Consider the following 17,874-nt stretch of genomic DNA (forward strand, 5'->3'; position numbering starts at 1 on the left):
AGGCCCACCCTGCCTAGAATTTCTGGCTTAGTAGCCAGCTTTTCTTCTTCTTCTTTTTTTAATGTTTATTTATTTATTTTGAGAGAGAGACAGAGAGACAGAGAGAGAGCAGGGGAGGGGTAGAGAGAGAAGGAGAGAGAGAATCCCAAGCCCTGACTCGGGGCTCAATCTCACAAACCATGAGATCATGACCTGAGCCCAAGAGTTGGATGCCACCAACTGAGCCTCCCAAGTACCGTGTAGCCAGCCTTTTCTCAGCCTAAGAAATACTTCTGTCCAGGTTGCCTCCCATCCCAACAGTGGGGCCATCCAAAGCTTACCTGGAAGGAAGGGGATGATTCTCTGCTTGGGGTCCTTCTGGCCACCTTCAATGGGAAACTTATCCAAAAGCTGCATCTGAGAAGCCAGACAGACAGAGGTACAGGATTCAGAAGACTGGAAGAGCCCTCAGAGTCCCTTCCCCATTCCACTCCACTGCTCCAGCGCCCCACTGCCCTCACACGGATGAGTGACACCTCAATCTCCTTTTCCACAGACGATTAATAAACCACATGGGGCATGAGAGAGAGGAGGCCAGAGCTCTCTATGCATCAAAGGGGTGTCTGAACAATCTCAAGGAGGCGTGGGGGCATAGAGAGAAGTATCTGAAGATGCCCCCTCTTGAGACCAGGGTAGAGACCAGCAGGCTTTCCAGGCCAGGCTACAGGTGTGGTTTCCAGAGCCTTCCTTGGGCTCAGCTTCTTTCATACGTTATCTGCTAGGTGAGCCCTTTAGCCACTGGCCATCTCAAACCATCTTGGGCCAGGACAGGGGAAGGCCCCACCTGATACTTCAGACAGACCACCCACCTTCCAGAACTGCTCTGCGGAAACAGACTCAGATGTTATTTTAATTATAAAACCAAACCCAGCCCCCCTATAAAAGCAAACCCGTTGCCCCCACGCTGTAAGACCCCCTCCTCCATTTCCTACCTTCCCACCCTGAGATTGCTGCTGTTTTTCCAGGGACAGACCCACCGGAAGAGTTTCCAGGGTTCCGGAGGAACAACTATTTTTTTCCTCTGCTATTCTGGGCTGAAATTCTGCATAAACTGGAAAAACACACAGGAGACAGGATGGACGAGGCCACAGCCCCTGTGTGCGTGGTTAATCTTCCTTCCAAGGCACAGGCTGAAGCAGAATGACCAGGGCAGGATCTAGCCCTGCTGCCCCAGCTGTGTGACCCTGGGCAAGGCGTGGAAGCTTGTTCAGTAGGGCTTCAGGCCCCTCCTTGGTCAAATGAGGAAGACCAGTCACATGATATCCGAAGTCCATTCCTTCCTTCAGATATTTATTGAGTACCTACTTAGAGCACTGAACACCAAAAACATGGCCAGAAAGAAAAGCAACAAAGTCCCTGCTTTCAGGAAGTTAACATTCTAGTGGAGGGGGACAAACAGTAAACAAACAAATATGTATTGATAAATGTTATGAAGAACAATGAAGCAGGGTAAGGTGTTGGAGCACAACAGAAGTTGTTCCTTGGTATGGCGTGCTGAGAAAGGTCTTAGGAATCAGATGGCAATCTGGTAGAGACCGCAGGAGGTGGGGAAGCAAGCCACAAGGAAGGGAGAGAATGTTCCAGCAGGGGAACGGGAAGTGCAAAAAGAGCCTGAAAAGGCCAGTGTGGCTGCTGTGGAGTAGAGCGAGCAGGGGCTGAGGTACAGGCAATGAGATCTGAGAGGTGGGCCGTATCACGGGGAGGACAGCTTAACTTCACGGTGGTGAATGAGCCATAGGGTGGAAGCAGGATACCAGGCAGGAGCCTAATGATGGAGGCTTGGACCAAAGTGCCAGTATGAAGGTGGCTAAAGTAGTCCTGTGCTAGATTTCACACGTGTGCATGCACCAGCGCTCATTCCCATCCACCCCACCCCTCACCCTCACCCAGCGCTAACACATGATTTCAGGATGCTCTCTTGCACAATCATCATCCAATACACACAGGCACGCAGGCTATTTAGAGCCCACACGTGAAGGGCGGGTCATGGTCGGATTCGATTCAAAACAAGACAGAGACTGCACCATTATTAACTTTCACTTCCTGAGTACAGACTGAAATTTAACAAAAGCTGGCTCATGAGTTTTCAAACCTTAATGTTGTAAGTCTATCTCTCAAACATCTAATAAGTGCCTACTTCATGGAAATATACCCACCGGGACACAACACCATAAACCTGTACTTAGGATTTTTTTCCTTAATTGATACATTTTCAAACAAATTCAATACCCAGTAGAATTCCCATTTTCTCCTTTTCCCATTTTTCTCACCCATATCCTGTTTAGTACATTTTATTTCAGTATCACATAAAAATTCATGTTCACTGAAGGGAAAAACCAGAAGTTACAGAAGCAGTGGGTGATCAAAAGGAGAATGAGAATCACTCATAATTCCTCCCCTGGAAAAAGTGACATTAATGTTTTAGGGTATATATCCTTTCCAGACATTCTTCCATGCATGTAAATAAAATAAGCTCCTCAACACTCTGACACTCTATAGTGAACATTTTTCCACGTCAATGAATACTTCCATATCAGCACCACCATAACTAACTGCAACCTAGAATTTCAGTCTTTGGATACACCATAGTTTATTTATCTACCCTCCTACTGTGAATATGTAGGTTGTTTCAGACTTTACCATAGGTAATCGTGCTAGAGGAAACCTCCTTGTCCATGCGCCTATGCACACTTCCTTACTACTATTTCTATTTTTTGTTTCATTTTGTTGGAATCTGTGCATATTTAGAGGTGCCTTAAATCTTTTCTGGAAGAAGACTGAGAATAAATTGATGGATAACTAATATGTAGAGGCCAGGCCTACGGTCTCTCCGAGCAATGGCTCTATAGAATTTCTGAGGAAGAGTACAGAGATGTCTGAGAAGGAAGGCAGGCCCAGCAACGCGCCCTGGTGTGGAGTGGTCTGCCCTCACTGAACCGCTCTTGTCCTGAAAGAAGGTGGCCCGTGCCCAACAAACTGTGGGATTAACCCAAGTTGGGGCTCGAAGAAGTTAGGCTCTAAAAACTTTAATGTCCTGTCAGCTCTGACATACACTTGTTCTCTGATTCCTAAGATTCTGAGACTCTCACAGTGCACAGGGTATATGGGGCCAACGGGAGTGAGTAGGGGGCAGGCAGGGTTCATGCATTCATTCCTTTCCTCCAAAAACATTTGCTGTGCGCTTCCTAGATGCCAGGCCCTCTGTTAGATGCTAGAGATAAGGTAAATTATAGTCTTTACACTACGAAGCTCACAATCTAGGTGTAGAGCAGGGCATCACACCTTCAACATGCATATGATGTACTCACCAACCCGTGAAAAGGTATGTTCTGATCCAATAGGGCCAGGCAGGGGCCTGAGAACCTGCATTTCTACCAAGCTCCTAGGTAATGCTGGACCTGCTGGCCCGTGGACCGTACTCACTACACAGCTCTAGAGCTGTTCTGCCTATGTGACAGTCACTAGCCACGTGTGGCTGCTGAGCGCTTGAAATTCGGCCCATCCAAACTGAGATGTGTAGTAAATGTAGAATATACACCAGGTTTCAAAGACTTAGTGCAAAAGAAACGTGAAACGTCTTTTTAACAATTTTTGTGTCGATTGTATATTGAAATGATAATATTTTGGATATATCATGTTAAATAAAAATACTTTTAAAATAATTTCACCTGTTTTCTTTTATGTTTTTAAGTGGCTACTAGATAATTTAAAATCACATGTGGTTCATATTATATTTTTACTGGAGAGGCTCTACTGGGGCAAGATGGTTCTCAAAGTGTAGTCTAAAGTCTGCAGATGCCAGAACCATCTTTGGAAGGGGGGGCGTGGTGTTAGTTAAAAATGCAGTTTCCTGGGCCCCATTCGGAAGTTTGTGAGGTTTTGCTGTGGTGCTAGAAATAGACAAGCAATTTCTGGAGTGACAGAAAACAGTGAGGATGTATGAAAAGGATCCTGTAGGCTCTGAAGGGGGAGGTCAGGGAAGGCTTCCTGTAGGAGATGAAGCCAGCTTTGTCCTGGCAGAGTCACATTCCCTGGGCCTTCCCTGCGAAAGAGCAGTGAATTGCCTCAGTGGGTTCACGTGTCTCCTGGAAGGCAGGGGTCATCTAACAGCCCCACAGATTTGAATTTCCCCTCAAAAGGCCTGTTGGAGGATGCTTTGCAGCTGGCCTCTCTCCACCTCCTCCTTCTCTAACACATTTTCTTCTTTCCTCACTCTGGCTTAGTCTGGGCCCTCCAGAGGCCAAGACAAACCCATCTGCCCAGAGTACTGGGTCAGTGGGTCCTCTCCAGAGCCATGAGTGCCCGGCAGGCCTGCACCGCTCCTCCCCAGCCCCCAGGAGCTGAGTCCAGCCACACCTGGCACCAATCCCCACCAACAGGGCCGAGCCACAGAGCCTCAGCATCTGCCCTCCCTGCCATCCCCAAGGCCCAGCGGCCAGGCAAAAAGGAAACACCAGCTGAAGGTGACATTTTCTCTGCCCACAGGTCACCTTTCAAAGAAAGCAGATCCCCTGGTTCAGACTCCAGAGCAAACCAAGCAAAGGCGGCCCAGCTGAGTTTACTCGGTATTGAGGGCTTGCAAAGCTGCGCGGTTCGTCATCTCCGTGCAGGCGCAGTATGGCAGAGTGGCGGGCGATGGAATAAACATCTGGGCCACGTGTGATATACAATCTGAATGTCACCCCCCCGCCATGCCCTCCCCCCAGGAAGCCAGGCAAAGTGGGTCTGTAGCCTGGTCAGCACCCAGGTTTCAGGGCTGGCTTTGACAGATAAAACACTCACATGGAAGGCTGAGGGGGCTGCCTCGTGTGAAGAGGCCTGCCCAGGACTGAGTGCGTGGGCAGTGAGGCAGGAAGGCCCCGCCCAGCCTGGAGTTCACTGCGACCACCTTTTCAGGCAGGAAGTGGATTCCCCTGTCACTCCAGCAAGGGCTTGACTCAGCTGGAAGAAAAGCAGGGCCCACTGCCAGGGTCCTTCTTAGAGGTGTCTGGCTAATGCAGCTCTTTGCAGCCACATCAGAACTTCGCGGCGTGTGGAGGATGCTGGGCTGTTTATCTAAGGGGTGGATAGTGTGAGAGATACAGAGCAGCTCAAATCCAAGAGCTGGCCCAGCCAGGGAAGCTGACTCGGCAGCTCTTCTTGGGCAGGGTTGAGCAGCAATAAACACTGAGGAGAGAGAAGGGTGGGCCCGAGCCCAGCTGGGGCACACGTGTAACCCAAGAGGCCGACTCCTCACCCTTCCGCGAGGGTGGGGTTCCCGGCCACTCCCGCTCTGGGGCTCCAACCCTCAAGCCTTAATCCTGTCACCATTTCCAGTTCAGGAACAAAGGGGACATTACCACAAGAGGTGGTGGGTTTCTTAACCTCCCCTCAAAAAGAGGCAAGGCTACCCAGTATCACCGGGGACCATGAAGGATCAAGGGAAACCTGAGAACTGGTTTGTCCATTCTACTAACTGAGGGCTTACCAGTCCCTGGGTTAGATGCTGGGGACACAGCAGGAGGATCACAGAGACAGAGAGGGACAATAAATAGCAATACGTGTGGCTTTCCTTAAATTTCCCATCCTCTGTGGCCTGAAATGTACTTTCCCCTTCCCTTCCTTCACTGATGGCCTTATCAAGAGGCATCTGCTCTGGGAACCCTTCCTTGACCATCCCAGACGCAGGTCACCACCACCTTTCTTTGAATTCTAATAGCATTCCTGGTTTGCATTCCCTATTAGAGTCCTTCACACAGACTTTTGTGATTTTTTTGGTACAAGTTCATCACATTGCCCAAGAGGAAGCATACTTCCCCTTGAATGGTTTTGGTACCCTGTAGAAAATCAGTTTATCATAAGCATTTAGGTTTATTCTTGGACTCTCAATTCAATTCCTTTGATCTGTACATCTATCCTTCTTGCCGTCCCATACCATCTTGATTACTAAAGCTTTGCATTAAGTTGTTTTCTTTTTTGATTTTTTTTAATGTTTATTTTTTGAGAGAGAGACATCATGAATGGGGGAGGGGCACAGAGAGAGGGAGACACAGAATCTGAACTGAACTCCAGACTCTGAGCTGTCAGCACAGCGCCCGATGCGGGGCTCAAACTCACAAACCACGAGATCATGACCTGAGCCAAAGTTGGATGCTTAAATGACTGAGCCACCCAGGCGCCCCCTCTTTTTTCTTTTTAAGTTTATTTATTTGAGAGAGAGAAAGCATACACATGAGTGGGGGAGGAACAGAGAGAGAGAAAGAGACAGAATCCCAAGCAGGATCTGCACTATCAAGGCAGAGCCTGATGCAGGGCTCAAACTCAAGAACGTGAGATCATGACCTGAGCCGAAGTCAAGAGTCAGACACTTAACTGACTGAGCCACCCAGGTGCCCCAAGTTGTTTTCTTTTTAAAGGACTTCATTCTTCAGAACAGTTTTAGGTTTTTAGCAAAATCGAACAGAAAGTACATACAGTTCTCCTATATCCCTTGACCCCACACACTCCTGGTCTCCCTCACCATCAAAATCCCAGTCCAGAGTGGTCTATTTGTTACAACTAATGAAACTATATTGATACATTACTTTCACCCCAAGTCCATAATGTAAAGTAGGGTTGCTCTTGGTGTTGTACATCCAATGGGTTTGGACACATGTATAATGACATGTATCCATTATGATCTATCATATAGAATAGTCTCACTGCCCTAAAAATCCTCTATGCTCTTCCTATTTACCCCCTTCCTCCTAACCTCTGGAAATCACTCATCTTTGTACTGTCTCCATAGTTCCACTTTTTCCAGAATGTCATATAGTTGGGATCATATAGTATGCAGTCTTTTCAGGTTGGCTTCTTCTACTTCTTCGACATGCATATAAGGTCCCTCCATGTCTTTTCATGCCTTGATAGTTTGTTTTGGTTTTTAGTACTGAATAATATTCTACTGTCTGATTACTACAATTTATTTATCTGTTCACCTACAGAAGGACACCTTCATTCCTTCCAAGTTTTCATGATTATGAACAATGCTGCTATAAAAATCCCTGTGCACGTTTTTGTGTGGACCAAAGTTTTCAACTTATTTGGGTAAATACCAAAGAGGGTGATTGCTGAATTGTATAGTGAGAATATGTTTAATTTTGTAAAAAATTGCCAACTGTCTTCAAAGTGGCTATACCATTTTGTATTTCCTCCAGCAATGAACAAAGGTTTCCACTGCTACACATCCTCACCAGCATTTGGTATTGTCAATGTTTTGGATTTTCACCATCCTAATAGGTATCTAGTAGTATCTCATTATTATCTTAATTTGCAATTCCCTAATGACATATAATGTTGAGCACCTTTTCATATGCTTATTTGTCACCCAAATACCTTCTTTGCTGAGGTGCCTGTTCAGAACCTTGCCTATCCATTAATCAGGCACTTCATTCTTATTGTTGAGTTTTAAGAATTCTTTGTATATTTTGCATAACAGTCACATCAAATTTTTGCACATATCTTTTGCCAGTCTGTGGCTTGTCTTGTTATTCTCTTGCTATATTAAGTTTTGAAATCAGGAAATGTGAGTCCTCTCCTCCAATTTTCTTTTTCTTTTTCAGAAGTGTTTTGGCTATGTGTAGTCCCTTGAATTTCCATGTGAATTTTGGGATCAGCTTGTCAATTTCTGCAAAGAAGCCAACTGGGATGTGACAGGAATACATGGGCAGAATCTGAAGATGGATTTGCGGAGTGCTGCCATCTTAGCAATATTAAGTCTTCTAGTCCATGGACATGGGATGTCTCTCTCATTTATGCAGTAACATGTTTGTCTTAAAGTCCATTTTGTCTGATATCAGTATAACCATTACAGCTCTTCTGTTTTCTAGTATAACATTTTAATTCCTTTAATGATTTTTTTCACTATATTTTTTAGTTATTTCTTCATAGTTCCCTAGGGCTTATGGTATACATCTTACCTTATCAGGATCTACTTTAGGTTTATAACTTAGTTCCAGTGAGATAAAGAAACATTAATCTTATATAACTACAGTCTTTTTCTTTTTTTTTTTTTGTACTACTATTATTATACATATTACATTTATATATGTTATAAATCCAATAATTGTTATAATTACTAGTTACAATTACTATAGTAGCCCTAGACTGGGACCTGGGGGGAGAGGGGGCCCTGTGTTGATGGCTGCATACATCAGCTGAGGTTGGGTGGGGGTTGGGGGTCAAATGCCACAGACCCTTGCCATTCTTACAATGGCAAATTTAGAGTTTCTTAAATAAATGTTTCTCTATTTGCCATTTCAATTGTCTGTTTAGGATAATCTCCAGAGACTTAGATTAAAAAAAAAAAAAAAAAGAAAAGATTTTCACCATTTTTGGTTGTTTCACTAGGGAGAGAGCTCATCACACAGCCATCCTAGAAGTAATCTCCTTTCATGTTTTCTTTCTGTTCCTCCACCCCAAAGTACGAGGCCCAGTGCTGGCTACCCATCTGGGGCAGGGGTCATCACACTAGTGTCTCGTGGCTCTCAAAATTGTAGCACAACCCTGAACTTACACATGAAGATATAAAAACCATGGATTTGAGACTGGAGAGCACCTCTAAAACAATTACTAGCGAATCCTCTTGGGGGGACATTCAGCAGGGTCCTCTGTTCAAATGAAATCTAATATCAAACTTCAATACATAATTCTTAGGGTAAAGAGAGCCTATCATTCCAGAAAAACTTGTTGAAAACACTATCTTTCCACCCATTAAATTATATTGACTCCTTTGTCAAAAACCAATTAACAATATATGTGTGGGTCTACTACTGCTGGATTCTCTTTGCTGTTCCAGTGACAGATTTATATATCCTGACACCAACACCATGCTTTCTTGATTACTATAGGGTTTTAGCTAAGTCTTGACATCAAACTTTTTCTTCTTCTTCAAAATTGTTTTGGTAATTCTAGATTCTTTGCATTTTCAAACACATTTTAGAATAAATTGGTTAATTTCTACAAAATAAAATACGTAAATCCCCCCTGAAATTTTTAAAATTAGAATTGCATGGACTCTGTAGGGCAACTTAGGGAGAATAGCTATTTAACAATATTGAGATTTCTAATCTATGAACATGGTAAATCTTTCCATTTATTTAGATCTTACCATTCATTCAGCAGTGTATTGTAGTTTTCTTTTTTAAATTTTTTTTTCAACGTTTTTTATTTATTTTTGGGACAGAGAGAGACAGAGCATGAACGGGCGAGGGGCAGAGAGAGAGGGAGACACAGAATCGGAAACAGGCTCCAGGCTCCGAGCCGTCAGCCCAGAGCCCGACGCGGGGCTCGAACTCACGGACCGCGAGATCGTGACCTGGCTGAAGTCGGACGCTTAACCGACTGCGCCACCCTGGCGCCCCTGTATTGTAGTTTTCAATGCAGAGGTCTTGCACATCTTTCATTAAATTCATTTCTAAGTTTTAAAATTTCCTTTCTGGGGCGCCTGGGTGGCGCAGTCGGTTAAGCGTCCGACTTCAGCCAGGTCACGATCTCGCGGTCCGTGAGTTCGAGCCCCGCGTCGGGCTCTGGGCTGACGGCTCGGAGCCTGGAGCCTGTTTCCGATTCTGTGTCTCCCTCTCTCTCTGCCCCTCGCCCGTTCATGCTCTGTCTCTCTCTGTCCCAAAAATAAATAAAAAACGTTGAAAAAAAAATAAAATTAAAAAAATAAATAAATAAAATAAAATTTCCTTTGTGATTTCCTTTTTAAAATTTTTTTTAAATGTTTATTTACTTTTGAGAGGGAGAGAGGATGAACGGGCTAGGGGCAGAGAGAAAGGGACACAGAATCCGAAGCAGGTTCCAGGCTCTGAGCTGTCAGCACAGAGCCCAAGGCGGGGCTCAAATTCATTAACTGTGAGATCATGACCTGAGCTGAAGTGGGACACTTAACAGAGTGAGCCACCCAGGCAGCCCCTCCTTTGTGATTTCTCATTTGAACTTAGAGACCCAAGAAACTCAACCAACTTCAAACATAAGAAACAAAAGAAACTACACCAATTCACATCATAAACACATGACTCAAAATCAGTAATAAAGAGAGAAATCTTAAAAAACTGCCATAGGAAAAATATACATTACATTCAGAGGAACAAAGCTAATAATGATGGCAGCAGATTTCTTGTGGGCAAAAACACAAACAGGAAGACACGGAAAAGACTTGTGACATCTACGGGGCTCTGAGAACCTCTACCTTGACGACAACCATAATTTTGCTACACGTTTGGGAAGCTCAGTTGTGAATGAGGCCCAGCAGGTCCTCCACATCCACAATGCATAGATCTCTTCATCTGTAAGTTGGTGAACAAATAATTGATCATCCAAACCTGGCAATTTTGAGAGTGGAAGAGAATGCTAGGAATAATTATGTCAGGATAACAGGTGTAAAACAGGACTTCCAGGACTGTACTGGTTAATGGGGTCATGTGATTACCCTACCTCTGAGGTCCCAGCATCTAGCATAGGTCCTGGTAGAAAGCACGTGCTCAATAAATGCTTGATAGTAAAAATAACATTTATTGAGAACTCTGTGTTAGTCGCTGTGCTAAGAATTTTCACATGGCTTATCTCATTTAATTCGCATTATCAACTCTTTAAGGTAAGTGTTATTATTTTCCAGAGAAAGAAACCAACACACAGAGAGATTAAATAACTTGCCCAAACTAGCAAGGTATGGAACTGGGATTCAAAGCCAGGTATTCTGCCTTCAAACCCAGTCTCTTGACTACCACAGCCTGAATGAATAAATTCAGTGGAAGGAAGGAAGGAAGGAAGGAAGGAAGGAAGGAAGGAAGGAAGGAAGGAAAGAAGAGAGGAAGGAAGGAAGGAAGGAAAAGAATAAAAACTAAACGATTATTCTCATATAGGTAGATGAAGTATTTGATAAAACTGAACATCCATTTATGATTTTTTTTTTTTAGCAAGTAAGAAATAGGAGTAAACTTCCTTAATCTGAAAATGTTTATCTACCAAAATAATCCCTAGGGAAGAAACTCTGGGACAAACAAGAACATTGCCACTATCTCTACGTCTCTCCATTATTGTACTAATGATCCTTGCCAAGGCATTAACACAAGAGAAATAAACGAGAGACTCAGAAGGAAGAAGTAAAACCATTAGTATCCACAAGCAATATGATGATATATACAAGATCAATGAGAACCTTCAAGAGATCCACACCTTGGGACTTTGAAAGGTTCTAACACCCTCATTAAAAAGAAATTAACCCCCAGAAGGTATAAAAAACTAAGCCCCTTGAATACAATTTTTATTTTATTTTTTATTTAAAAAAAATTTTTTTTAACGTTTATTTATTTTTGAGACAGAGAGAGACAGAGCATGAACGGGGGAGGGGCAGAGAGAGAGGGAGACACAGAATCCGAAGCAGGCTCCAGGCTCCGAGCCATCAGCCCAGAGCCCGACGCGGGGCTCGAACTCACGGACCACGAGATCGTGACCTGAGTTGAAGTCGGACGCTTAACCGACTGAGCCACCCAGGAGCCCCAACTAAGCCCCTTTAAAGGAGAAAAAAGGATGAAAAAGCTCTGGAGAAGTATGGTGGCAAGGGTCGCACCCCAATGTGGTTTGTACTTAATGCCAATAAACTGTACACTTAAAAAGGTTAAAATGGGGGGGGGCACCTGGGTGGCTCCGTCAGTTAAGCATCTGACTCTGGGTTTCAGCTTAGGTCATGATCTCACACAGTTCATGGGTTCGACCCCGAGTTGGGCTCCACTCTGGCAGTGCAAAGCCAGCTTGGAAGTCTCTGAATCCCTCTCTGCCCATCCCCTACTCTCTCGCTCAAAATAAATAAACTTTTTAAAAAATCTTTAAAAAAGAAGTTAAAATGGTAAATTTCATGTTATGTATATTTTACCACAATTTAGAAAATGGTAAGTTTTATATTATGGATTTCTTACAATAAAAAAAAAAGAGAGAGAGAGAAGATCTCCTGGCTTTATGGCATGGAAAACCAGCAGGGCATGGACATGAACTAGAGAGGAATCACTGAAATTCTTTCGTTATCAACCCAGGAGCAGCCACGCAAAGAGCACTGAGCACAGCACTTGAATCTGGAGTCTGGGCTCCAAACTTAACCAGCTGACCGAGTGACCCTTTGCAACGCATTTATCCTCGTCTATGCAATGGGGAAGATGATGTAACTCAGGAGGCAGATATGAGAGCCCAGACAAGATGCTGGGGCAGGCGTGTTCTATAAACAGAAAGGGGCTGTGCAGGCATGAGGCTGCATGGCAGTTGCTCAGAATGTTCCCAGGATGAGGTCAGATTGAGGGTGGGTAGACAGGAGGGATCAAAATCACTCTTATCAAAACCACTACAGCCTTTAGGGAACAGACCTCACATATCCCGGAAGCAGCATCCAGGGAGAGAGAGACAGGATGCAGAGCAGAAACATCCATCCTGGTAAGGAGCTGCCTGGCATTGGAGCATTTGGTTGCTGAGGATGGGCCCAGGCCATGCTGAAGCCAAAACACAGGACACTGGAGCACACCCCAACTTTGAGAGTGGGCCCAACCCTGCTTCCAAAGTCCTTAACAAGTCAAAGAAATCTTCCTTGACCATTTTTGGGAAAATATGTAAACCTTCGCTATCTCAAATCCTCCCTTCCCAGTCAAGCCTTTACCTTATAACATCCTATGCACTGATGAGTGTATTTCAGAAAGAGTGACTTACACTCATGGTCCCTGATCTGTTTGCATGCTGGGAGAGCCACATGGACACAGGAGATCTACTTAGTACCATTAGATAGATGAGTGTCACCTTGCTGAGATGAATAAAGCCACAAAATGGAAGTTCAGGGCAGGATGAGATCGGTATGGCTGGGTGAGCAAAGCAGACCTTTCAGAGGAGGACACGGTATAGCTAGGCCTTGCAGAAAGGAGAGAAAGGCCTTCAAAAGGCAGGAATGGCAAATACAAAGGGGTGGCATTGGGAGTGTCAGGATTGCTAGATGAAGCAGTCAGATTGGAGTGAACTGCCTTGTTCATGAATCCCAGGGAATGCTGCCATGAAATCTCAGAGAAAGTGGTGGGATCCAGGGTGGAGGCCCCTGATCATTTATTCCAGTGATTTGGGGATGACCACACAGTTGGCAGTGGCGCAGGATAAGGGCAGATGCCTGGAGTGCTACTCCACAGGGCAATTAGGGCATCCTCAAGTGTCATTGGAAATGGGACATGATGGAGAGACGGTGTCATTTCTAGAACTCAGGGATGGTGCCACATGTAGTGGGAGACTCTGGGGTGGGGATGGCAGGTGAGATGCCCCAGATGCCTGCTCAAGAAATAATACTAAACTGCTATCTATAGCAGCTGGGTCTGGTAACTTCTTGGTTTGGCATGAGTTTGAGATGACAAATCCAGGACAGGGGAGGAGGCTGGGGGAGAGGGACTTCACTCTCTCCAGCCAGCTTCCCACAGATGCTGAAGACCTTCTGAACATGTATTTAAAGCCCACCAGTCTGAAGGCAACAGCAAATCATCAGTCTCTCCAGGGAGCCCACAAATGTCAATGTGGCCTTGCCTAATCCAAGGTAGCCTCTCGAGAAGCCGCCGGCATCCTGTGTACAAAGACCACTGGAGCATACTGTTGAGAAAAGTTTCCTTGACTCCAAGTCTGACTCTGCAAACCCTGCACTAGGAGGACTCCTGCCCTCCCAGAGCTGAGATCTCAAGACTAAGGAGCCCCGGGGGTTTCACAAGTGCCCTGGCCTCCACACCCACTGTGACCAACCACACAGGGCAAGTGACTAGCAGGAACTGTCTGCTCAGAAAAGTCCAGTGAATTGATCCTCTCCTGCCTGCCTCTCCAGGCTGTTGTGAGAGTCAAAAAGAATTCAAATATTGAGCAATTATTATGTGCCACCCACAGGGTAGGTATTCTTAGCCCTGTGTTTTATACATGAGGAGACAGGTGCACAGACAAGTTAGGTAACTTGCTCAACAACACACAGCAAAGGAGCAACTGAGGCAAAAGTGAGGCCCAGGTCATGGGGCTTCTCAAAGCCATGCATTTCCCCCTTGGAGGCTGGACAGCACAGAAAGGGTTGCCCAAATGTGTGTACAAGCCCCTTGTCCACATAGGATCCATACCTAAGTGTTTTTCTTTGGGATCCTTTCTGGAAAAACTTGAATGCTTATTTAAATTGGATATTAGTTTCCTAACACTGCCGGAACAAATTACCACAATTTAGTGGCTTAAAACAACACACATTTGGGGCAACTGGGTGGCTCAGTCAGTTAAGTGTCCAACTCTTGATTTCAGCTCAGGTCATGATCTCACAGTTCGTGGGATTGAGCCCCACATCAGACTCAGTGCTGACAGTACAGAGCCTGCTTGGGTTTCTCTCCCTCTCCCTTTCTCTGTCCCTACCCTGCTCATGCTCTGTCCCTCTCAAAATAAATAAATAAACAACAACAACAAGAGCAAACAGCACAAATTTATTTTCTTAGTGTTCTGGAGGTCAGAAGGTCTGAAATGGGTCTTCAGGGGCTAAAATCAAAGTGTCAGCAGCACTGTTTCCCTTCCAAAGTCTCAGGGGATAATCTGTTTCCTTGCCTTTTGCAGCTTCTAGAGGCCACCTATATTCCTCGGCTGGCAGCCTCTTCCTTTGTCTTCAAAGCACATCACTCCAAATTCTGCTTCTGTAGTCACAGCTCCTTCTCAGACTCTCCTGCCTCCCTCTTACAAGTACTCCTGTGATTACACTGGACCCACCTGGATGATCTAGAATATTCTCTGTTTCTGAAGATCCTTACTCACATCTGCAAAGTCCCTTTCACCATTTAAGGTAACATCCACAGATTCTGGGGATTCGGATATGGCTATCTTTGGGGGCCATTATTCAGCTATCATAAGCCCCACCCAAAGCAAGAGTAGCTATAAAATCATAAGCATATAATGTGTGCGTGTGTGTGTGTGTGTGTGTGTGTGTGTGTGTGTGTGTATTCTAATGTATTAGCTTAGAGCTGCTGTGACAGAGTACCAGAGACGAGTGGCTTAAACAACAAAAATGTCCTATCTCAGTTCTGGAGGCTGGAAGTCTGAGATCAAGATGTCGGCAGGATTGGCTCCTTCTAAAGGCTGTGTCCATGCTTCTCTTCTAGTTTCTGATAGCAATTTGTTGGCAATGCTTGGTGTTCCTGGGTTGGCAGAAGTATCAGCTCAATCTCTGTCTTCATCTTGACATGGTAGCCTCCTTGTGTGCATGTCTAGATCCAACTTTTTTTTTTTTTACAAGGACACCAGTCATTGGATTAGGGGCCCACCCTACCATACTATGACCTCATCCTAACTAATTACATTTGCAACAACCCTATTTTCAAATAAGGCCACATTTGAGGCACTGGGGTTTAGGACTACAACATCCGAATGGGGGGGGGGGGACACGAAAGACTTCAACCCCTAACACCTACACACACTGAAACAATATATAACCGTTGAAAGATAAAAGCATTTGCCCACACACCACCAAAGGTCTCTTCCTGAATTCACAGCGGACCTACACACCATTTTGAAAAATGTGAATAAGAGTAACCAGTGGTGCACAGCCAGTCAGATCTGGATTCAAATCGATTTCCTCATCTGTAAAATGAGGACAGTAACAGAACCTGCCTGATGTGACGGGCAAGAAGAAACAACGTGTGTAAAGGGCTTCGCACAGAGTCTGGCACAGACTAAGAGCTCCAAGCACATTATCATTACTGTTTTCATCATCCCTCTTGTCATGGCATCAGCCTGGGTCCCTAGTGCCTGGCAAAGCTCGCTCCAGCCCTGAGGTCAAGGAGGCAGCAGGGAGAGTATGGGGACAGACGGGCCTGGCTATGAGCATCTAGGGGCCCTAGGGGAGCTGTCCAGCTGGTGTGCGTGGGCTGGGCTTGGGGAGGAGGCCTCCAGCTTTTCCAGCAGCTCATCAGGTGCGTGGGCGCTGCCTAGGACATGTTTGACATTAATGTGGTGGGGTCTGGGCAGATAGCCCAACACCCGTGGCAGGATGCACAAAGAGCAAAGAAAGCAAAGACATGCGGGACGGCGCTATCCCAGGAAAACCTCCTCAAGTCTAGAAGGTGTCCAAACTGGTGGCTACATCTGTCTCCCCCTGAAACTACCCTGTGGGCTCATCCCATGCACCACCCCCCACAACGCTGACCCACAGCCTTGGGAGAAAGAGCAGGGGATGGGAGTCAAGAGAAGAGGGTTCTAGTTCCAGCCTGCTGAGGCTTGTGGGTGACTATGGAAGTGAAGTAGAAATACCTGTCCTGTCCCCATAGGCGTTGTGAAGATCCAAACAGAAGACACATGAGAAAGTGCTGTCAAATGCCAAACACAATTATTCCTACTTAACTTTTCCGAGTCTTAGTCTACTCATCTATGAAATGGGGTCAAGCCTATTTTTCTCCTCCTCATTGGCCGAAGCAAAGTTGAACAGAGAAAATATATCTGCAAAGCGCTTTAACAGGCACAGAGGAAACCAGAAGCAGTCGCCTCTCTCAGTACTGTTTTACCATTACTAACACTCTAGCTACTGATGGAATGCTTGAGCTCTGAAGGGTTAGAATTCCAAATTATTCCTTCCTAACTAGGTGACCTTGGCCAAGCCGCTTAACCCCTCTGGGACCCACCCCACCCTCTAGGGGTGAGTAAAAACAGGCGCCCATGGTCGTGTGTGGATTCAATGTGGTAACACAGGTGAGTGTGGTACTTGGCTTGCTGTACGTGCCTGATAAATGGGGTCACTTTTTTTCCAGGTGAAGAGACTCCAGGGCTACCTTCCTATCTCTTTATTTTTTAAATACACTTTTTAAAAGTTTATTTCTTTCTTTTCTGAGAGAGAGAGAGCGAGAGTGAGCACAGGAGCAGGGGAGAAAGAGGGAGAGGGAGAGAGCGAATCCCAAGCAAGCTCTGTGCTATCAGTGCACAGCCCAATTCAGGACTCGATCTTGTGAACGCATGAGATCATAACCTGAGCCAAAACCAAGAGTCAGACGTTTAGCCGACTGAGGCATCCAGGTGCCCCTATGCTTACAGCCCTTTCTGCTTCTGGGAAGCTGCTCAGGGCCATCAACCAGGCTACTCCACCCTGACAATGGCTGAAAGGACTTCAGAGTCTTTCACCTGTAACTTCATAGGCCTCACTTCTTAAAGCTCTTGTTCTTTGTCCCAATGTGAGATCGCTCACGTTCCCCTTGGCCAAGAGGGAAGAGCATGATGGTAGGGCAGCTGACCACCTGGCAAGCTGGTGGCAGACGGGGCAGGGTCAGAGGGCGGGATGCAGTCAGCTCTGAGCCTGGCTTCAGGTAGGAGGGGTAGAGCTGCCCTGGGGATAGAGCCTGAGGCGTGGTTTCCTCTGTGGAACTGGAGCTTACCCCAGCCCCTCCCAACACCCCAGTGTGTCAGTCCCCCTCTACTTGTGACCTTGCTTTCCTCTTGTCCCCAGGAAAGTGTGCAGCTGGAGGGGCAGGGTGCTAGGGCCGGGACAGGGAGCACTGGGAAGTGTGAGGGGCAGGGCTGGAGAGGTCATCTGAGACCGAGAGGAAGAACCTGGAGTTCCTCTTCCAGGCAAAAGGGAGCCCTGGAAGATGCTGAGCAGGAGTAACTCTGTGGAAGTGGGAATCTAGAAAGATAAATCTGGCCAGTACATGGGATGGAGCTGTGGAGAAAGACACATCTATGTGTGGGACTGACTGCCAAAGAAATCCGCCTCCCCACAGAGGATGAGGCCAGCCTAAGATGAGCCTGCCCACACTGGTGTGTGTGTGTGTGTGTGTGTGTGTGTGTGTGTGTGTGTGTGTGTGTGTG

General features: G+C 45.9%; 1 protein-coding gene across 8 annotated transcripts in view; it reads right to left on the minus strand.

The window, feature by feature from the left end:
• Nucleotides 1-17,874, minus strand: part of SH3PXD2A (SH3 and PX domains 2A) — a 243,574-nt gene that overhangs the window by 152,143 nt on the left and 73,557 nt on the right. For 7 of the 8 annotated variants that reach the window (XR_005793634.1, XM_040486336.1, XM_040486337.1 and 4 more), the window contains one exon: nt 321-396. Coding sequence is in view for 7 of the 8 variants with exons in the window: in XM_040486336.1 (XP_040342270.1) it covers nt 321-396 (76 nt within the window). In the remaining variant the exon portion in view is untranslated. Of the gene's footprint in view, nt 1-320; nt 397-971; nt 1,182-17,874 lie in introns of those variants that run through there. The other variant, XM_040486338.1, reaches the window with a different exon arrangement.

This window comes from Herpailurus yagouaroundi, unplaced genomic scaffold (assembly GCF_014898765.1).
Source record: "Herpailurus yagouaroundi ecotype Mexico unplaced genomic scaffold, PumYag 163, whole genome shotgun sequence".
NCBI lineage: Eukaryota > Metazoa > Chordata > Mammalia > Carnivora > Felidae > Herpailurus > Herpailurus yagouaroundi.